At 32.1% G+C, this 23,700-nt stretch overlaps 1 protein-coding gene and 1 long non-coding RNA gene across 2 annotated transcripts in view; one reads left to right on the top strand and one right to left on the bottom strand.

Annotated features, from left to right (window-relative positions):
* Positions 1-10,795, bottom strand: part of LOC112904748 — a 28,150-nt gene extending 17,355 nt beyond the window's left edge. Inside the window, exon 1 of the long non-coding RNA XR_003231324.1 lies at positions 10,359-10,795. This is a non-coding gene — a long non-coding RNA (uncharacterized LOC112904748). The remainder of the gene's footprint in view (positions 1-10,358) is intronic.
* The window catches only part of LOC112903888 (hypoxia-inducible factor 1-alpha-like), a 57,466-nt gene that overhangs the window by 24,131 nt on the left and 9,635 nt on the right, over positions 1-23,700 (top strand). The window contains exons 4-7 of the mRNA XM_025975617.1: positions 17,261-17,619; positions 19,258-19,481; positions 19,554-19,917; positions 19,976-20,256. Of these exons, the coding sequence (XP_025831402.1) occupies positions 17,261-17,619; positions 19,258-19,481; positions 19,554-19,917; positions 19,976-20,256 (1,228 nt within the window). The remainder of the gene's footprint in view (positions 1-17,260; positions 17,620-19,257; positions 19,482-19,553; positions 19,918-19,975; positions 20,257-23,700) is intronic.

The following is a 23,700-nucleotide window of genomic DNA, read 5'->3' as shown; positions in this document are numbered from 1 at the left end:
TACAGGAACTGGGTTGCAATTTTTTCACCCCTGAATAAGGAAACAGTGAATAAGGAACTTATATCTAAACCATTATTCATACACTTATCGTTTCAGTGAAGCTTTCTTCATTTGTAGGATATCAAAGTAACAAAATAAGCATAAGGTAGCGTTTAAATTAGGTTGGCTATTACATTGTTATTCAAAATTACCCCTTTGATCATTTACGAAAGTCCATCTACATTTTCACAAACCATTATCCAAAACTCGTGCAGCTCGTTTTTCCAAAATTAATTCATTCATTCCATCTCGGATACATTATTTTTTTTAATATTGTGTGTAAAAGTCAGTTCGTAACGTTGTTAATATTTTAATTTTATCTTGACCCTGACATTTAACACACGATTCACCTAAATAAAATTGCAGTTAAAACCAAAACTATTATAATGGTAATAGTAAGTTGAGTTTTGAGAATTTTAACTTGTTTTAAAGAGTATGTATGTATTTTCGAAGTAATTTTTATATTGTTGCATATAATTTAAATATATTAACGTATAAAAAAGACTTTCAGAATAGTTAGCCTTTATGTACAAACTTAAACTAAAAAATTAAAAAAATCTAACCACAGTAACGAGAGATTACGTTAATTTCTTCAACTATTTCATCCTCTAATTTTACACCCTTGGAGGTGGAATATTTTCTTTAAATTTGAACGAAACCGTTCTTAAGGTTTAATGCATCCAATAAAAAAATAATCATTAATATCGGTAGCTAATTGGCGAAGAAATCGTGTAATATGCACAGAAAAATAAAGTTGATTAAGAGCGTCCTTTTTTTTTTTTTTGATGTCGGTTGAAAATGATAATTAATTTAATTTTTTAAATACTGTTAAATAAAAAATTTGTTTGTTTAAAAATTAAATCGAATATATTTTAGCAGTCTTAGAATTATAAAAAAAGACTAGCAAATGTATTAAATTGTTTTTGGAACTGAGCTATTGGTTTCACTTTTTTCAATACGCTAACGTACGTTAGAGGGGCACAGCTGATGTTATATTACGAATGGTATTGCCAAAACACGAGCTAAAGTAATAAAGGTTAACTGAACATAAATGTTTTGTGGGAAAAGACCATACAATTGCAGGAAACAGTTCTGATAGTAAAAATTACGTCCGTTTGATTTTCTTGGCACGCAGTCAGTTGAAACTTTTTTGAAAGGCCACATCATTTTTTTTTATTTTCGAAATTTTGGCAGACTCGCAAGCCGGTGCGTGTGTGCATTTGCATGTGCGTAAAACGTATTTCTTAAAAATTTCTTAGAATTAACATAAGAACTCTCAAGTGACTGCATACCATTGAATTTGAACAAGTTGTTGAACCTAGAAGTAGAAAACAGCAACAGGTAATAATTAACTAGTTGTATTTTTAATTTTTAAAATTTCAAGTAATAAATGTAGAAAATTTATATTGAAAAAAGTAAAAAGGACGTGTCAACGAAAAGAGAGATCGAATTGTTGAACATTTTTGGGATATGAAGGGCCACTCAGAGACATATTGGAAGCAGAAGCAGGCGTAAACGTATAGGTTTGAAGAAGATCTAGATTAGATTACTGTTTGTAAATGAGGATGTGGATTCTCTAGTTTTCGAAAAATGTGTAAATTAATCGGATTGAGAAGAAATAGATGTGCGTGTCCAATTAGTCTTTGAACTGAGTAAGTTACCACCATTTCCATCCAGTTTTCCAGGGAGTGATGGTCAACGCAGTCTTAAAAACGGGAGTAATCAAAATAACAAATTATTTTTAAATACGTGGTGTAGCAATTAAGTTTCATTCCAGGAATTTGCAAATAAAACACAAGTGAAACATTTTTTACCCAATGCTTTATTATCGGCCTTTACAGTAGTCACTCTCTTGCCGTTGCTACCTCCTAGTCCATCCCTAGAAACACCCTTCACAACTTTTAAATTTGTGGAGTTCAAAGTGTCGTCTCAGCTATTTTCACCTCCTACATATCGCCATGGTAAGTACTCGTGACGAGGGATTTCCTTTCGGGGAAGATAAGAAGTTACATGAGGCTAAATCCGAGCTATAGAGGAGCTGCAGCAACGTAGGGTTAGTTTTTTGGTCAAATACTTGTCAACAATCACCAAAGAATACGCGGGCGCGTTGCCTGATAAAGGATGCCTGCCTTACGCGGAAAATGCGTGGCTTCAACTGTTTCAGGGCGCCAACATGTCCGATCACTGTCTGGCCGGAAGAAACGTACTCGCGGTGAATAATGCCCTGAATATCGAAAAGAACGATCATCAGCATTTCCTTCCTCTTGGACTTGAAAATCCTTGTTTTCGTTGGTCTTTCTGTCCCCGCTTTTGTCCACTGCTGACGCAGGAGTTTCAGACAATACGTTTTCCAATTCGCAGAGGATTTCGGAGGATTTTCCACCCGATTTCACTAATAATTGTAATACAACACCTTGTTTTTGATTTGATCCGTTCATTTTTGCGACGCCACTAAAATTTAAACGAAACCATGAACAAAATTTGAACGAAGGGTTGTACCAACTTCAAATTTCCACGGGTTGTAACTGTAACAACATGAATTCTAACCCCACAATATTACTAGAAGGGGAGTTATAACTAAATTCTAAGAACATAATTGCCACATCTCGTATAGTATAGGCAAATAAGTAAGATCAAAATCAAGAACATTTCAGTTTTCGTCGTAGTCTCGCGTATTATTTACGGCAAGTCTTTTTAGTCTTGCAAAATGTGTAAGACCTAGACCGTGTATGATTTTACCCATATTCTAGTTTCAGCAGTTGTTAACCGAGTTCTATGTTCAAAGAAATTGTGTACGAAAACTTTGAGGAACAAGAACATATTGAAAGCTTAAGGTCTCAACTTTTCGAAGTTTGCGAAGTTAAAATTGTTTGGTTTTATCTGTTGTAAAGGCATCGTACACATACATGTTCGATATTGTTAACATATTTTGGCCTGTAAGTCGTCTTTAACATTGGGAAGGATAAAAACTTCAAACTTTAGAAAAACAACTGCTCAAACATTTCGTAAGTTTATTACAATATTAATAACTTTATGGTTGGGTGTATTCATATCATAAATAATAAATGATTAGATTATCTGCTTTGTCGGTAACGTTTAAAAAAAACCTATCTAACTGATTTTACGTTTAGCACACGGCTATATAAGTGATTTTTTTATGTGACAACAAATAGAAAATATCAATTAAAAATGAGATCACGCAAATGTGTAAGGAGGGTGTTCTAGGGACAGTCTTCCCTATGGAGAAATTTAAAGACTAAAGTGGAAATCTATAACATAGACCTACATCTATTAGGTCCATTTTCCATTTTCCCAAAAAAATCGCACTTCAGTGAATGATTTTAAGCTTTTAATTGAGTTAGCAACGTGATCTCAAATAACTACCACAAAGTCATGATATAGTATTTTAAACTAGACTTGATTATCAATTGCAAAAATGAGGCGTTCATATTAAGGCCAGTTAAGCCTTCAAAACAATGTCATTGCACTTTTAATAACATTGAAATAAATAATTTTCTCTTTGCTAACTTACGTTATTGTTCGCAGTGGAGCAAATCTGCACCCCTATCAGTAAGGCTAGTACTGCACGCTGATGTTATTTAAATACATAATTATTATTTTGTATGTGTCAATAAAATAAATATGGCAATGTAAGTACACACATTATTTTTTTTAATTTTTGCTGGATGTATTTTAATCATAATTGAAGAGGTTTAATAATAGGTATGTAAAGATAATGTAGGCTACTTGAATTTTGTCTAATTTGGTATCGAAAATGTTGTACCTACTCGTGAAAGTGGCTGATTGCAGAACAGTGACCTATTTTTTCATAATATGAGGATCAGTGAACTTTATTTAGAACATTTGATCCAAAAATTCTATCTTCAGTTTAGCAACAATTAATACATTTGTTATATCATCCTTTTTATGTTTTTGATCTATTTAAATTGTATTCTACATTTATAGTTGAAAGTATTAGGCTCTGCTTAATTTTATAGAATCTACAATGACGTAGTACTGTACACAAGTTTACCATAATTAGAAACTGATTGTAATTGTAATATTGGTAATAAAGCGTTAGCGCTTTATTTTAATTTTCATAAGTTTTGTTGCTTAATATTCAAAATGAGATGGTTTAAGCATGCTTGAAACTGTTTGAAAAACGCTGCAACCATGTTCCTGTTATTTTGCCTAATACGAAATTAAGTTATTTTCTTGGCAAAAATTAAATGTTTCTTTCAAAATTTTCTTCTCAGAAGCAAGTTCATATCAACGCTTGCACTTGTAGCAATGCCCATCTTCCATCTACATTGGGGGCTATCTAATATTAAACATAAATATGCATGTCAGCATTTTCTTCTGAATTACTGCATTAGTAAACCGGGGAAAATGATTGTTTTTAATGTGTTATGACTTACATTAGTGTGACAGATGTTCTGCACAGATCGTGTGGTGTTTATTTTGCGATGCAAGTACAAAAAGGTAAGCAAATGAGTTCGTATTTAGGACGCGTGGGTTATTTTTACTCCCTAAAGGAAAACATCATTGCAGTGTTTTGTGGGAATGTATATATTATGCCTACTGGGGACAGCGAAAAGGTAAACTTAACAATAATTAACTGCACTCCTGTCTAATAAGGAAAAATTATTTTCCCAAATACATTTGACATCCCAGAAACTTTTTTGTGACAAATTTTATATCATGGTAGAAATTTATATTATGAAGATAGGTTTTCTGTATATCTAGGGATTTGAAAATACTCGAGAGTTCGCGAGAAATCCAAATATGTATATATATATATATATATAAGATAGGTAACTGTAAAGGAAGGACGGTTACTTCAAAGCTTTTAATCTACACAAAAATGAGGATTTTTCCTACGATCGAATAAGTTTGTTGTAAATGGGTGTCCTATCGGCTTTACTTGTAGGTACCTGTATATCACATAGATGTATAATGTTTTACTCAATTTGATTTAATAAATTATAATCTGTATAATAGCACGCGCTGAAAGCAAACAGTTATTACTAATAAAATTAGTTGTTGTTAATTACCTTAATTAACATTAGGAGAACAATATTAATGACTGACGTTCATTTGTTTATGTAGGTTTGTTTTTTTTCACGAAAGGTTAACATTCAACATTTTTGAATATCCAATGAAATTTATTAGATAATAATGAGTAAATTAAGAAGATTAATTTTATTCTGTGTTTTACAAATACTTTTTATTATTTATTAATTCGTAATAATAAAAAAGGCGTGTGTCCAACGTAGTAATTAATATCAGCCAGTACAACCGTTTGTGTATGAAACTGTAGTTTACATTTGCGTCAAGAATCTGATATCTGCATTAATTTGTATAATCGCTGGATAGAATACATACCAATTTATCAAATGTTTTGAACTTTGGTCGCTGAGTTTAAGGTTCGTAATTAACTGTTCTACATTTTTTTTCCAATTTTCGCAACGTTTTTAGTAGGTGAATTGGACTTTACGTAGGAGTTAATAGGCACATAATGATTTCGTTTTTTCTCTTAACATAAAACTATTTGTTCGTAACGCAGAGATTCTATGTCATGATAAATTCTTCTTTTGCACTTGAACTTATTTTATTTACCGCATGTGCTCGTAATGTACTTGTATTCGTTGTGTGGTTATTTACTCACGCAAGTCAGCTGATACTTCGCAAATTTATAGCGTGTGGTGTTATGTATGCATCTCATTTTCCAAAAATAAGTCTCGTTTTATATACCGTCTACTATCCTAGAATACACTATTAAAATATTGGACAGCACTTAAAATTTAATGCATGTTTCAATCAATGCAGGAACGACCGTCAGTTTTTAGGCAATTTTTTAGAAGGTTAGCAGGTTTTCGTCGCGATGTTTAAAAAATATTCACTTACTAATTTAGCAGTAATTACTCTTTAACTGGAAGAAGAAAAATGAGATGGAAAAATAAAGAAAAGCGGGAAAATCAAATATTTTTCCATATTTTTTCATTTACATTACTCAACGGATAGTGAGAATATTCAATCTCAAGCTTAAGAATGTAACTGAAGTTTTGGAGAACAACTGGTTAGGGTACCTACATGGTTAAAACTAGGTATTGAGATGTTAATAAGTATTGTTCACTGGCTATTGACCAGAAAGTTTCCATCAAAGAGTGAAACATTGGAGTTCGTCTAATAAAGTGTTTCTTCACCAGAGTTTATACATTCATATTCTTTTATAAAAGCACGTCATCAATATTGCTTTTTTATAATCGGGAAAGCTAGCATTTAATAATAAAATTATTGTGTCATTAAATTTTGTATTTCCGAGAAAATTGACGATTTATTCAAAATTTAAGTATTATTACGGTATTTTTGTTTGTAAACAAGCGACAAATTATCCGTCATCATGCAATATAAAACCACTATAAATTTTTAATCAATTGTCATTACCTAAATGTGTGATAACGCTTTCGGCTTAGCCTACGGACAAATGCAGTGTGCGTGAACTAGACCTGATTTGTGCTTATCAATCATTAAATAACACGTTCAGTTCGAACGGCATTGCCGTGGATATCATGTACAGATAACAATTGTGGTAGAATGAAGTATGTATTTGCTTCTTAAAAAGAGTAAAAATTAATTTTGTTTGATCTCTTTGAAAACTTTCAAAACATTCTAAAACAGATAAAAGTGTTTAAAAGAAGTTTCTGAATTGAGTGGCCTTGCACTTAAACCAAATTACTGATCGTTAATATTTGAACTTTTTTATAAAATTATGATTAGACAACTAACAGCTTACATAGTTTTCCCATTATACATTTTTTTAACGAATTAAATTTTACAAACGTGTTTGTGGAATTTTGGGTAGTGTAAAACAAATTATTTTGATTATAAGTTATCAATTGTTTCATTTAATTTGTATTTATATTTTTGATAAGAAATGACCTAAAACAAAATTATGTAATAATACATATATGTTTATCATACATATGTATAACTTGTTCACAGTAGTAGAGATTAATTTTTTTTGACATACAATACAATAAATTTTATTAATGTTTTTCAATTGAAACTGATAACCACATTTTGCCATATTAGGATACAGTACTACAGATGAGAATTTATTCTTATTCAATAAAGCGCTGTATTGATGCTCTTTAAAATTATCAGGTCTTATAGAAATTAAATATCAAATCTCATTGTTGGTAATAATACACAAACGTATTGTATACTCACGCTTGTATGAAAACAGAAACAAACATGTAATTGATGAGTTTGTTAATTAATAAGATCGGTTATAATGGGTAATTACAGTGAGATGATGAACGGCACAAGTAGAATACTGTAGTCGCTCATTTCCTTTATAATTGCGATTTTCAGCTTAGACTATTTTTAGACAAATCAATATCAAGTTTCAAATGGATTCAAAGAGAGGGTTAGTGACCGACGTATATTTGCAAAAGTAATTTTTAATGGAGTAAATAAATGCGATTGTTTATAAACTATTTGTTTTTCTAATTAAATTGCATTCCAATAGCAATAATTTCTGAGATAAAGTTCGTGATTACAGTGAAAGTAATTTTATTTTTATTTTTAATTTTTCGAAGGGGTCATACAGATAAAGTTAACCTAAACTAAATTATCGTTTATTTTTCGTAAAAAAAATTAGGTTGTCGGTAATTTGTGATCAAGCGGAATTTTGAATAATGATTGATATTCTGACTTGATGACGTGGTCCAGGGTTGTTTCTCCTTTAGAGTCGCTTATCCGACGTTTCGCTAAATACTTTGGTTGGAATCCTCAGTATTAGGTGATATACGTATAATAATAGTTAATTAATTACTTGTTTAACTGCATCAGTTATGTATGATCTTACGGCCTTAAGTAATTTGAATGTAGAAAGCTCTGAATTCTTTTGGGATAGGTAAATATTCCTGAATTTATTAGCAAAATAAAGGTCAACCGTGGAGTGAAATATTGGACTTTATTTTCCTAACAAATCCAGGACTATTTACCTCAAAAAAATGGAAAGTTTTCTACATTCAGGTCTTTAATTCAATTTATTATGTATAACTAAAATAAAGTTTAAAATTTAATTCTTAGAGGAAGACATGGGCACTAATACTATACTATTTTAAAGGCGTTTCGATTTCGATCTCTTCGTTCAATAATTCACTGACCAAATAGAAACAGTCTACGGCGTGCTGATGAGACTTAAACAGATCTAAATCGCAATCCACATGTGGTAGTTTCATTAAATTTACTGTTCAAGAACTTGTGTTGTTGATATACTTAAATTAATTTATATTGCACATTGCATTGAGCATCAGAAAAAGGTCGTTACGTATTTTTTATTGTACAGCTGTTCAAATAAAGACGTATGAGACGTGATCAGCAATAGCAGGATGGTATGTAAATGTTGATTTCAATAATTTATGAAGCAGAGCAGCTACAAATAAACGACTGAGTTCTAAAAATTCTCAGGAGGTTGTCGCTCTTCAAGTTAAATAGAGCGTCGAATTTCACTTTCTATAAAAAAAATTGGCAATGAAATTTAAGAATAGTCGAACTTTATTCGAATATTAATTCGAAATAAAAGTCAGTTGCAGCGATAATCAATTTCTTGAGTTTTTTTGTGCTCCATGTTATCACGAAAAAAAAGTTAATTACGGTAGGGAAAGACAACATGAACGAATTACTTATGTGTTGTCTGCAGAGATGTGCAAAATAGGTTTTTAAAAGTATTTAAATACAAAATGCAAATCCTTTTTTGATTTGTTATTTGAAATGTAAAATACCAGATAGATTTCCCTTCTGTATTTAAATGCTAAATGCAAAATAAATACTTTTTTGTAGTAGGTACCTATATATCTACAACTTCTTTTGCTTCCGATATATTACACATTATAATAAGAGAAAGAAAGAGTCTATAGTTTCTTTAGCATTGGGTTTATCTAATAAGTGATGCTTTTCGAATCATTTTCTAAGAACGTTGGATTATAGGCATTTATTAGCACATCAAAATATCGTGTAGTTTTCAGTTTTATACAGCTGGCGTATATAAATTCGATTTTGTACTGATATCAATTTGGTACTTCAAAATTCCATGGACCATGACATTGAACCCGGAAAACAATATCGATGCAATATTTTAGACTATCTCCTATTTTGGACTATTTCCAAGGAAGTTTTTGGTTTTGGGCTCTATTCAGTTAAAGAATTGGAAGGCATAGAATGTCTCATTGTCCCCTTTTTAAATGCAAGATAAAAATAAGTATTTTTTATTTTGTATTTTCATTTTAGATGCAACTATTTGAAATAAATCATCTCTGGTTGTCTGACATCACTATCTGAGATTATAAAGCTTATTAAGAGAGGGCTTAACAACAGTAATACACGCCGATGCGTCTTCGAAACAAAAATTATGAAAATTTTGACCTGAATTAGTTGAATTCTCTATAATTTAGATGCATCTGAACTTAATCCAAATAAATTTTTGACTAACATGTTTGTCAGGTAATTAATTAAAAATTGTTTTTCTTTTAATGGCTATTCAACAGTACCTGTACATGTAGTATAAACCGTATAATATTCTTGAGATGATAGCGTGAGCAAGATTTTTAATTCACTGTACACTACGGTGTTTCTTTTATATGGTTTCTTTATTATCCTTTTTATAGCTTAAGGAGTGGTCTTTTTAGAAGGCCCTTTTTTGATGTAATTAGATGCATGTCACTTCATACGTCACATCATCTCTGAAGTATTCGGTTAATAAAAAGTGGACTTGACTTTACGCCACCATCCTTAGACTTTGTTGATGTGGATAGTTATAATCCTTAAAAATCTGAACCCTGTTATTACTTAATGAACAAATTCCTTTGTTCATTTTTTTCCAATGATGTTATCTTTAAATAGTTTGAATATTGAAAAGGATTTTACGTAAAGTACAGATCCCTTTATTATTAACGTTCCAGGGCTCCTACGAATATCTATCTATTCAAGGTCTACTTAAGATTTACTAACAATTTAATAAAAATACCATATCAGAAAGATAGAAATATTTTAACATATGTATATCTAATAAAAATGAAATACGGAATTTTCTTCTTTTTAGTCTTAATACTTTTCCTTCCTGTATGTGAAATACGTTTCTATTGACCTTGTTATAAAATGCTTACAGGCCAAGCTGTCTCTTAAAGACTTCCAGATATTTTCCTTTTTCTGTTTCAATTTGCTATTTTTAGCTACACTTTCTACTATCCTTTTCTTTCTTGATTGCAATTCGAACGATCGTTTTCCATAAAATTAAATAAAAAACTTACGTGATAAATAAAATTTGTTCACAAAATACTCGATCACGTTTTTCGGCGGATTTTCCACGTGGCAAAGATTCGTCAACGGAATTGCCAACAGAAACTGCATAAACAGAGTGCATGTTGCATTTAAATTGTCACTAAAAGCCCCACAACACAACACAACACAAAAATAGCATCTTTTGTTAAACTAGAAATACTATTGTCACGGATGATCGTAGTTTACCAACTGAATACAATTTGTTGTTTCGTTAAAATCGCTCTTTTTGTGTTACGTTTGGGTCTGCACGTATGCAAGGTTGATATTGTGGCTTGATTGTTGTTAAAATTTCGCCGGCTATCGAACCAGCTGACACGGTCGTCTAATAAACCTGACGACGCGACGGACCAACCGTCAGGTAGATTGATGATAATTAAACCAGGTAATAATTGCAAACAATAACAACAATCTCGCATGGGCCCTAATACTATACTATTTTAAAGGCGTTTCGATTTCTATCTGATTCGTTCAGTAATTCACCGACCAAATCGAAACAGTCTATGGCGTGCTGATGAGACTTAAACAGATCGAAATCGCAATCCACATGTGGTAGTTTCATTAAATTTACTGTTCAAGAACTTGTGTTGTTGATATACTAAAATTTTTTATTATTTATTAATTCGTAATAATAAAAAAGGCGTGTGTCCAACGTAGTAATTAATATCAGCCAGTACAACCGTTTGTGTATGAAACTGTAGTTTACATTTGCGTCAAGAATCTGATATCTGCATTAATTTGTATAATCGCTGGATAGAATACATACCAATTTATCAAATGTTTTGAACTTTGGTCGCTGAGTTTAAGGTTCGTAATTAACTGTTCTACATTTTTTTTCCAATTTTCGCAACGTTTTTAGTAGGTGAATTGGACTTTACGTAGGAGTTAATAGGCACATAATGATTTCGTTTTTTCTCTTAACATAAAACTATTTGTTCGTAACGCAGAGATTCTATGTCATGATAAATTCTTCTTTTGCACTTGAACTTATTTTATTTACCGCATGTGCTCGTAATGTACTTGTATTCGTTGTGTGGTTATTTACTCACGCAAGTCAGCTGATACTTCGCAAATTTATAGCGTGTGGTGTTATGTATGCATCTCATTTTCCAAAAATAAGTCTCGTTTTATATACCGTCTACTATCCTAGAATACACTATTAAAATATTGGACAGCACTTAAAATTTAATGCATGTTTCAATCAATGCAGGAACGACCGTCAGTTTTTAGGCAATTTTTTAGAAGGTTAGCAGGTTTTCGTCGCGATGTTTAAAAAATATNTTGTAGTTATTACAAGTGCTGGCGTACATGTCTTGCTTCACAAACTGACAAACTGTAGTGTCGACTTCATGTTCAATGACCGCTGTGGTACTGAAGAGACAAAGAGTAAACAAGCTTTTAACATTCTAGATATATTTTATTCTTAACTTGTTGAATCCATCCTTCTGATACGTAGCATATAATTCCAAAGCGAAATCTGAACTAATCTCTTTTGGCGCATATCTTTTGGATATTGAAAGTTGAACTAAAATGCGGTTCCATTTTTTAATGAGTTGCTTTAATAGTCAAATAATTCCATAAAATTATATCATGAGATGAGACAGCTGCATCGAATTCCATTACAAACACACCTCATTAATTAGCGTATGCGTTTTTTGCTGAAGGATTCTGCCGTAAACCAGAGCTTTTTGTACATTATTAAATCAATAACAAACGTTCAGGATTATCCTTCGGAAACTTATCATTCTTGAAATAATGAAGAATTAGCAAATGATACCTACCATTTTGCTGTATGATTTTAACGCCGTGACCGATTTCTTCAAAATAATCCTTTACTCAACATGAAAATCCTACCATAAGTTAGTTGTTTCTTGAGCTGTAGTAAATAAAGAAGAAGCGTTTTCATGATTCTCTAAATTCTTATTTCGCTTTGATGGGTTTTCAATTTAACTTTGATACGTGCAACAATCCTTAGCTGCTGCTTCTACTTAATCCTCTCGTCGCATCGTCAGCTTTGGGCGACGTCGATGTTACATAGAAATAACGGTAACAAGTCTCGTCGAACCAGACAGACTACGTGTCTCCCACACGTATGCATATTCATTTAAATAATAATTTTATCATTACCTATTCTTATTTATTGTGCAGCTGTATTGAAAGTTGATGAATATCAAATTCACCATAAATAAAGTAATTGTAGGCCTAAGATTAAATTTACAATTATTCGATAAATATGATTTATTATTAGCATTAAGCGTTGGAACTTTACAAATCACTTGTAAATGCATTTCCTATATAATTTTTAAAACATTTGCTCCTGTTTTTATATAAAACGTCCCATTAATGTATTGTATTAGAAGTAATTTGTTGTCTGATTTGTTTTTCCAAAAAAGTTTCGGCAATCCTGCGACAAAAACTTTATAATTACGAGTTTCCGGCGAATAGGATTATACATATAAGTAGTCTTAACTCAAAAGAGTAAATTTCAAAAACTTTCTACGCTACGTTTTATTCGTTTCAATTAATTGTAAAAAACATTTAAATAATGATTTTAATGGTGTTAAATTTCTTATTTTTTTTTATTTCACGCTTTATCGGTAACCCGATATATCCTATTGTAACCATTAAACATATGAATGCACTTCATTTTTCTTAGATTAGATAACAAAATACGTGCTTACTGATATTTGCAAGTAAAGATGATAGGCGGTTGGCACTATGATAAAACTACCTTTCACTATTTTATATTCTTTACCTTAATGATTACAAGAATTACCGGCTGAATTGTTGAATATCAAAAATGGCTACGGCCGGACTTTTTGTGACCTCAATAAAAAATAATTTATTTATTCATGTGATTTCTAGGCACTTGTACTACATGCGGTTTGGAACGTTTTTATCCTGATATGAACTACAAAAATTAAATATGACATACAATATATTTATTCGTTGTTATTACTTACGTTTACTAATTTATATTGTACCTACGTTTTGTACTTAATTACCGAAAGGTGGTAGACCTGTTAAAATTTGCAAAGATTTATTTGCAAAGTGTAAAGTATAAAGAATTACGTGTTATTGCGCTAAAAATGATTAATGGTTAGTCTCTTTAAGATTGCAGGATTTCAACAAAGGTTTTCTATGCTGCTATTCGAACTGTTGCTCATTAGTCTGTCCGTAAAATTGGCAAATTGCTGTTTAAAGACTAGCGAATATAAATAATGACTAACAATTTAATGGACACAAAAAGAAACCGAACTTGCCTATTCACAATTTGGCACGTAGGCAGTGAACATGTGATAAAATATTAGTAAGAAGAAGGCTAATATATTTTATGTGAATTCAAGCAGCATGCATGTAATAGGCGTCATAGAAAACTTTTATAATCCTGTAGTACGTAAAAAGTAAAAATAATGAGTGAATTTTTAATCCATGTCATTTTTTTTGTAATGCATTTTAGGTTCTAAAAAAATCTATTGTACAGGAGGGATTTAGAAAAAGGCAATTTTTGCTTTATTTTACTAATTGAAAACGTAATTTTTCAAAGCCTGTACCTTAAAAATTGAAAAAAAATGTGTATGTTTTTTCGGTTGTTTGTTCCAGTTTATGTGTCTATGCCTAGAAAAATTCTCTAGTTAAAAGTTATCTGAAGTCAGTAAAACCCAATGATGAATTTTTTTGATACAATCAATACACGTTTTAATTCCATTGGTTATTTTAATTAAGTGTTAGTAATAATTGATCGCCCATCATCATCATAAGGTCATCAGTCCTAAGACTGGTTGGTCACGTACCTCCACTCTTTCCTAACCTGACCTAATCTTCGCATTTCCCTAAAACTAGAACAGCCCACATCCTTAACTATTTGTGAAGAGTAATCTAATCTAGGTCTACCTCTACCCCTCCTAACTCCTGTTTCTGCCTCTAACATGTCTCTGACTAGACCTTCATGCCTGAGAAGGTGTCCTACCAACCTTTCTCGCCTATTTCTTATTGACTTCCATAGAGTCCTCTGTTCTCCTATTCTTTCTAATACCTCTTCATTTCTAACCTTTTCTACCCACGTTATCCTCATCATCCGCCTATAACACCACTGACTCAAAATATTTTCAAAAAATCGGGAATACATGCGTTGAATGAATTGGTTATATGCAGATTAGACACAAAAACAAGGAATTTTATTCAAAATAATTTAAAGGAGTACTTTGTCAATAAAAGTGTGGGATGACGTCCGAGTATAAGTAATGACAGTATGTAATTAATAAACTAAAAATAGTTTGTTGTGATTCGACGATGAGACAATATTTACTTCCCTGTCATAAAAAAATGTTAAACAATGTGAAGTTTTGATACTTGTAATTATGAAGGAACTACATAAAAACACGGTTATGTAATTTTAGAAATCTAAGGACGCTCATAACCGCAGCCTTGCACCGTTGTAGTTGTTAATAAAAATCTTGCATTTTGATACCTTTGCGCTTGAACGACAATCTTAAGGTCGATTAAACAACGAGAAAATAAAACTATAATTTTTTGTACTAACTTCTCTGAATAATACTAAAATAATACATTGCCTATTGAACATACCATGAATTTTCAAAATATTTTGATACTTTGATAAACAAACTCGGGGATTGTGTTGTCCCTTTGACATACACCGTATTATTATTATTATTGCTCTTCGGAAAAATCAGCTGCAGCGATAAGCAATAGGTCAAGTTTTTAAGGATGCTTGGGAGGTATGTCAAAATGCTACGAGACAAATAAAAATTTGGAATAACGTTCCTCATTCAATTCTAAAACTCATGTAAAAATTACAAATCGATTCACAACCGTTAAAAAGTTATTGAAATTTTAAAAAATTGTAATTTTACAAGTCATTTTATGGAGATTCGTTAACCGAACAGATTAAATTTATTTTTATTAACAGAAAACAAGCTACCAGAAATTTAAATTTTTATAATAAGTAATTTGAACTCTGGTTAATCACTTTAGCGTAAGGTTATTCAAATTCACTAAATGGTTATCGAGGAGAAAATGAAAAATTATCCGAAAATCTCGTTTTTACTTGATAATATTTATAATTATCTGAAATAAATGCAATTTTAAAGTTTTAATTATTAACTGAACTTATTAAAAAGTTTTACGCTCATTATTAATAGAGGTTGAAACTAAATATTTTCGAAGTTGAAATCAAGACATAATCACTGCCATAGTCAGTTAAAAATTTTCCTTATTATTATTCGTTATTTCTTATTTTATTCAAAGTTTTTGGTCAAATTCCAAATTTTCTCTCAAAACGTATACTTTTTTTTTAGTATAGATAGTATTTATTTACTTCATGATATGCTGCAAAACCTAATTAATCACGAATTTCTAATTTTATGTACTCTTGTCTCCCATTGTATCTCCCAAACATCCTTAAGTGAAACTATTAGGTACCACTATAAATTTTCAGTGGCATATCACTCAGCATTACATTATGAATAATGAAGAGCAAAGCAAAATTAAAACCAAGACCGTCCCAAATTTCTAGTCTTGTTCTTGGTTTTGCTGATACAGTCTTGGTCTTTGTCTTGGTATTGCCTGTTAAATCTTACTCTTTTCTTTTAATCTGATACGTTTTCTTTATAATTCTAAGCACAATGATTGTCTTAAATATTGAAATTTTCTTTCATATTTGCGAGCTTGTCACCGACTTTTAAAGAAAATAGTGTCGATAGTTGTGAGAATTATGAAAAAAAAAAAAAGAACTGATTTGAGATTCTAAAGGCTTATTAAGTAGTGGACTTAACCGCTTAACAAAACTAATAATACAATATGTAGAAGAGATCTCTTTTTTATTTTATTAACCCGAATTTTCTCCAACTCCAACATAACTAACTGAGTGTATTTAGAAGCTTCCAGTTAGGGAAGTTTGTCACTTATTTCGAAATTAGTAGATATACTTATCGTTAGAGAGATAGTGATATAATTATAAATAAAACATTTTCTGTAATTACGAAAGTAGACTTATATATGCCATGGTTACGCACGGCTTCTAACAATTCTAATCGTATTAAGTGAAAATGGAAAATTTCGACTTTTTGGTACTAAAAAAAGGCACGTGATCGACCCACTAAATCGAACCGTTTTACCAACACCGATTGACGTTCAAGGCCGCTAAAAAATCGACATGCACGCGATTCTCGTAAAACAATCTATTTTTTCCACAACGGCCGTAGTTTTTCTAAAATGTTACGCACCCACGAACCCATGGGCACACCGCGCAGCGTCCGCAGGTTCGTCGCCGTCGCGGCGCTGACGCCGCTGCATCAGAATACCTACTGATGTTGGTCACGCGACACACATGCGATTGTTTTAGTCGGGTTTATCACCGATGGAAAATCGTAATCATCGTAATAATAATCACATGTTATACTTGCTGGAGGTGTGCTCTCTACGGCGGTAGTTTGTTACGTATTGAATCTTGCGTGTGGTGGGGACCATCAGGGAACTAAACCGACTGTAGAACAAACTTCAGCGTCGCGCCGACTCTCGTCGAACAGTTTTGCCGGTGAAATCGCATTGTTAAGGAGCGTAAAACTACATTTCACTAATCGTTTCTTTAGACGAGAAAATAAAAGTCGTAGAGTGTCTATCAATTGTTACGTATGCACATAAATGAGTTTCAATTAAGTGTTACTTCGCTTAACGTATCGCTTTTCCAAAGAAAGTTACGTAATAACTTCGAAAATTGTTACACAATAACAACAAGAAGCGTCGCGTCGTAACTGTCGCGAAAATATCGTTCGTGACGTGACAAAGGGGCTGTTCATACGTACCCTCGTCATCCCTTTTGGCACCTAGCGAACGTCTTTTGTTGTTGTTGCAGTGGTATCGAATGCGAAGACGAAATCTACTCGTCGACACAGTTGTTGTCGTCGTCGTCGGTAAAATCGCCTCCGTCTCCTCCAAAGAAGAACGAATTGTGTCCGAAAGTTTTCAAAGAAGAGCCCTTGCCGGAACTCATTCTTCCGCCTCAGCCACCTATAAAGGCAACCCCCAAGGTGCACAGACCTCAGACGGTCACCGCGAAATTGTTCGGTGAACCGGTCAATCAATCACAATCGCCTCAACATCATCCTCCTCTTGTACGCCCGCAAACTGCAACGTTCAAAATCTTCGCACCTCGTACCGAAGACATGAGCAAGGGCTTTTTGACTTTCTCAGAGGAAGAACCAGGATTGACATGTAAGTAGGTACCTGTATGTAGTAGGTACCATTCAAATTTTGTTGCGACCGCTGAATCTGTTATACATTTACGATGTTGCCGTCTAAAAATTCGGTAAACATTTAGAAATTACATTTCATCGTATTTTTACTGATTTTATTAAGTACTCCTACATTAATTTAAGTTTCAATTATTTGCAGAGTGACGTACAACAATCGTTATCACTTCTGTATAACACTTTTTTTTATCGCATACTTTAAATTTTATAGCGATTAATTTTGTAATTTCTTACTTCAAAATGTAAACATGTCTCTTGTAGGAGTATTTCTATCGAAAAAAGTACCTGTACATTGTGGTTTGATACTTTTAATTGATGAAAATCTACGAAAATAAGCTACACCATGTGACGTTTATTTACATGATGGAAGACCTTGGCGTATAATTATCTATTAAATTACATAACAGTTGCTTACAATTTTTTTGGCTCATATAGACAATTGCGAAAATAAAACGTACTCGTAAAAATTTTTTGACAACCGTTGACAATTTTTGTGTTCGTATGAGGTTCAATTTTATTATTTTGTTTTGTATACCCAAGTAGGTACTTACTCTAGTTGCTTATTAAATTAAAAATGCACGTATTTAAAATTTAATAAAAATGTACAATAAACTATACATTGAAGGTAAAGTTGTACCTAGGTACCTACTTAAGGAAAGCACACGCTTTTTGTTACGTTATCCTATCACTTTATCATTCAAATTAAAACGGCCTTGCTCTTGATGCAGCCTCTTTATTACAAGCACGTGAATTATTTTTGTTGAAGCGTAACGGCTAACCAAACATTGTATCAGTATTTTTTTTAATCGCTATAAAGAAATTTTTAATCAAAAGTGAACGGTTATGTCAGTGTTCGTTAATATTCATTAGGTTCTAAATAATTGGCACAACGTCAAAAAGAAATAACATACACAGGTCAATTTACATAAATTAATGTTTTAAAATTTTATTTCTTTTAATGTTTTTCCCCTATATCTCGAACAGAAAATAATTTTGTACATTTCGTAATTGCATTTAACCGGTATCGGCTTGCATGGGAAAGGTATGTATAGTCTGTTTGCTGCTTTTTGGGTCCGTACGTACCGGTTCACCGGTTGTAATGAGTAGTAGAAAACATTGCCAAAATGCGAAACCAGTTTTTGCAACACGTTACGCGTAATGCTTTTTAAAAGTGTATGTACGTACTCGCCGTGTAGTTACAAGTATGTGCTCACCTAATTCAATCAAAAACTGAAATGAATAGCGAAAGTTTTGAGAACGTTATATGCCATATATCGTATGTGACAGCAATTTTTAAGAAAACGTTATTCATAATACTCGTTAACACAATTTTTAAGAAAAGTATATCCATAAAATGTTATTTACAATTTATTAGTCATAGTACATTTTTACACGATAGGCTATATTGAAATAAATTTATTGCATTGCAACTTTATGAAGTACTTACTTAGGCAATAAAAATTTATGTGTCAAATGAACTGCAACATGGTATTGTATAAAGATTTTTCTTATCGTCGTTAACGTGCTTTTCAACTCTTTCCATTTAAATTTCGAAACATTTTTTGAAAATTCTACTTGAAGCGTAAATTTTTTGTTTTAGTATTAAAGGATGAACCAGACGATTTGACGCATTTGGCCCCCGTGGCGGGCGATGTGTGCATTTCATTGGAAGAACATCCGTATTTGACGGACGTCCTAGACGAATTTTTCTTAAAAGACAATTTTGCACCCCTTTTAAACGATGAACCGTCTGATCCCTTCATATCTTATCGGGATTCGTGCGATCCATCCCCGCAGTTATTGTCACCAAACACGGCTTCCAAGGTGTGTCAACTTTTTTTTTTTTTTAACTTTCCAGATCAATTGTTACTGTTTGTGTGTGCTTTTTTGTTGTAGAGTTCGGATTCGAGCATGTCATCGTTAAGTAGTCCTGCTGGAGAACCTTTGAGCGAGGAAGATCGTATGTCATCGTTCATGTCTCTCCAGCTTGAGGACGATGATCCTGACTTGCTCATGAAAGCCCCTTATATCCCTATGGATATGGGAGACGATCTGCCTCTGCTCATTCCAGATGATCTGGTCTGGAATAGCAGTGCAGAGAAAAAATGCACCAAAGAAATGGAAAAGGCTGCCCCCGACGTAAACTCCAGCCTGGCACAACTTCTGTGTTCCAGCACAAATAAGCACGGGCCAAAATCGATCGATAAAGGCGGGGGCAACAGCATGCAAATCGATTACGAAAGTTTTCCGGAAGATAAGAGTAAGGCGAACCGTCTTAAAGTGCAAAAACGCGTCATTTTTAAAATTTCTGTTTGCAGAATGCAACTGGACTTCTTCCAAATCGTCAGAGAAAAAGGAACGCAATTCTAACGACTCGTTCGGTAATAAACGTACTAACTCTTCAAGTTTCGGAGCCATCAGTAATAAAAGAATAAAGAGCGAGTCGAAGGAAAAAATGTCCCCGGAACTTTTACAGCAGCTCATGCTGAATAACACCCAAAGGGGCAAGTCAAAAGGCAAATCCAATTGGTTATTGGATTCGGGTCAGAAGGCCGCTTGTATTAGTCAGCCGAGCGATAGTGTTCTCATGAACCTCCTGGTAAGCGGATTCGATATTAGGGCGGGTTACATTTGTCTGGCACCGACTCGTAAAAAACATTAAAAGTGACGAATAAAAACTTAATTTTTTTTTTGCCCCGTTTCGTTATTTATTTCTGACGGGGCTTGAATTTGGGTAGGCTGAAAATGTACGGACGAATAGTCCCCGTGAGATAGAACGTTAAGTGACGTGACGATGGTTCGAAAGTGCGAAGAAACTTGGTTAAGTTCGTTCGTTTTACGTACACTTACTTATTTAGTGGTACGATTTAATAATAGACTTTAAGCTGTTCTGTGATCTATTGGGTATCTGACGATAAACTTTAACGCAAAGTTGGCACTAACCGGGAATTCTACAGTCGAATAGGACGTAGGGTATTTACATACATTTGGACCCGTATCAAGTTTTACACGGGCAGGTTCTTTTTCTATGCGAAGTTAATTTTTTAATAAGTAAATACGAAAACTAAACCCTTTGCGTACTTCTCAATTAATTAAATAAAAAAACAAACAAGCGTTGTATACTTCAGATCCGTAGTACTTTTCCAGTTTTACAAGTTTTGTGCACGTTGACAAAGCGAGTCAACAGATAAAAATCTTAATCTCTCTCGATTATTGTTCGTAATCTAATCAGAGCCAACAGAATTATTTCGGTATTGCGAATAAAAATAAATTTATATATATGCATATGTGTACCCAGTGATAATTTTTACTATACGGTTTAATGCATTCTCATTGAAAAAACTGTAATGTGCTGTAAATTTTGGTTTTACGTAACATATATTTTTTACCAGTAACATTATATACAATTTAACTGCAAAATTTGTTACTCCTGTGTAAAACTTGAATGAAAAATTTCGTTGTAAAACCTCCAAAAACTATTATAACAACAAGGATAATTTTTAGTTTGTTGATAGAGGCTGTTACGAGGTTGTTTCGAAATCTTAAAAGAGCCCATGAAAGTAGAATGTTGTTGAATTTTAGAGACCGTTTTACCTCTCAGTGTAACGTAGGTATTTTAGGCTTATCCATGCCTATTGTTGTTTAGAATGAAAACACGTCTAGAACTTGAAGACAGCAAAAATAGATAGACGCTTAACTAGGTATCGTGATTTTAATTTTCAAATTCTAGACGTAGTTGTAGTGAGTTTATTATCGTTTTTATAAAACTTGAGAATTATTAAAGACTGTGTTACGTGTCAATATTAGTTACCTACCTGTCTGACTTAAGTCGACATAAAAAAATAACGTTCATTTTCAAAAGCAAATAATTCCGTTAATAATAAAAAGTTAGTAAATAAAATGATCTTGTTGTTGTGTGTATGCTTGTCGTTAGCTGTTTAACTAAAACATTCACTTGTCTAAATAATATTGATGGTATTCAAAATTTAAGGATAACTAAATAATTTCACTAAAAGGACCTATATAATCATATATGTAAATGTAAATTGTTGTATGGTATAAGTGTGCCTGCATTTTTGAATACACAGTTATCGTACATTATAATATGTGTGTATAAGTATTACACAGCACTGATTGGATAACCCCGATTAGTTGATGTGATACCATCAGGTTCTAAGGTTACAAGAGCAAGTTTTTCCTAGTATGTGTACGTAACGTACAATTCATGTTTTATTATTATCCAGCGTGTTCCTTACAAAATTACGTAAAATACATATAATATCCGCATCACATACTACAATATTTTTGTTATACATAAAAATAAACATCGAAAGTACAAAGGTTTTCAGGGCCAGACAAATTGATGCTGCCATTGTTGTTTTTTGATTCCTTAAATCTGACTCCGATTCGTAATTAAATTAACAATTAATACACCAAATATACAGTGTGTACAGTAGGAGTTTAGTGTTTTAATCGATTGTGATAATATAAAAGTGGTAGCTTAGAAATTTTAAAATACACGAAGTTGTACTTCTTTTTGTACGTTGAGAGTGAAATTGTAAGGTATCACGGAAGTTGCGCGCGCAACGTGCAACGGAAGTCTCAGAATGCGCAACTGTCAACGGCAATTGCCAGCTGTAATAAAAGGCATTGTTTAAATAAATAGATGTACAACTTCTACGCCGCATATATAAATATACACACGTTTTTTCATTTTTTTTATTTATTATGCGTACACCGTCACGATTTACTTGATTATAAAATTTGACTACATTTCTTTTTAACAAATATTCAAATTATTTGTGACATGTTGTATCTGAAAAAATGTACTGGAAGAATAAGCAGCAGTGATAGGTTGCAAACAGTGCATGCTTTTAACTGTGATAAGTTTCGCTGTCTAAATTTGTAAGCTCTCTATTTTAGCACGGTAACATTCCATCGACATCGTCTAGTTTTGTAAGTCTAACATACACACTTTTATCCCATCCGTAGTTAGTAAATATTATAGGAAACTTTTAACTGTTGTCATCGTTGAATTTAAAAGTTGTAATACCATTTATATGATGTTGCCATACATATAATATATTTTGTACACCGTATATTATTAAATACCTTGTAAATTACGTTCAAAAAATAGATCGTTGTCATATATTTACCATAAAATTATGTATTTTATCAATAATTCTACTTTGTACTGTTACGAATGTTGTGTTAATTAATTATGTTATTTTCAGATACTCAAATTGTTAGTACTTTGTATTAAAACAAAACATATTTCGTTGTTGTTAGTGCTTTTTTTTTAATTAATAATAAAATCGTAGCTTTTGTTTTATTCTGTGTTTTTTCATATTTTTATCTGTTGACTGCCGCAGTTGTGAATTATTAACTAGGAAAAACAAGTTAATTTAATAAGTGACCCGAATTGATTGAATTGAAATTAGTAATAGTGGACAGCTATTATTGTAATGTTAAATGTTTTGACATAATTAATACCGTAAATATTTACACATTTCTAAACAAAGAATTTAAATTATTCAATACACTATACAGTTTTTCTATTTTTAAATGTCTTGAGTGTTAATAAAGTAATTCAGTTAAGTTTAATTTCATTAAAATCCCTTACACATTATTCTTAATGTTACTGTTACTCAGAAATGGGTAGTTCTTCAATTTTGAATTTTAATAGGAATAATAACGGATGTGATTTGTTAAATAATCTTTTTTTGTTGACCGCTTCGTTGAATATTTTTTATGTATTTTTCCGTACTATTCTTGCTGGCTTTTTTTATGAACAGTTTTCTTAACAACTTCACGAGTACATATCTTTCTTGATAAATTTTTTACTAAAACTTGTATTTTTTTTTTCAAATTTTTGATCCAAATCAAAATTTGTTTGCGAGAAAAATAAATTCTGACAGAAATAAAAAATGTAAATATTTTATTAAAAGGGTATTTTTTACAGTAGGTATTTGTTTAATTTTTAGTATTTTCACATGGGGAAAATATTATATTGGCTATTAGAATTTCCCTATAAACAAGTTAT

Source organism: Agrilus planipennis, unplaced genomic scaffold (assembly GCF_000699045.2).
Source record: "Agrilus planipennis isolate EAB-ADULT unplaced genomic scaffold, Apla_2.0 scaffold257, whole genome shotgun sequence".
In the NCBI taxonomy this organism is placed as follows: domain Eukaryota; kingdom Metazoa; phylum Arthropoda; class Insecta; order Coleoptera; family Buprestidae; genus Agrilus; species Agrilus planipennis.
Note: the sequence above shows the minus strand (reverse complement) of the source record. Positions and strands in the feature narration are given on the sequence as shown.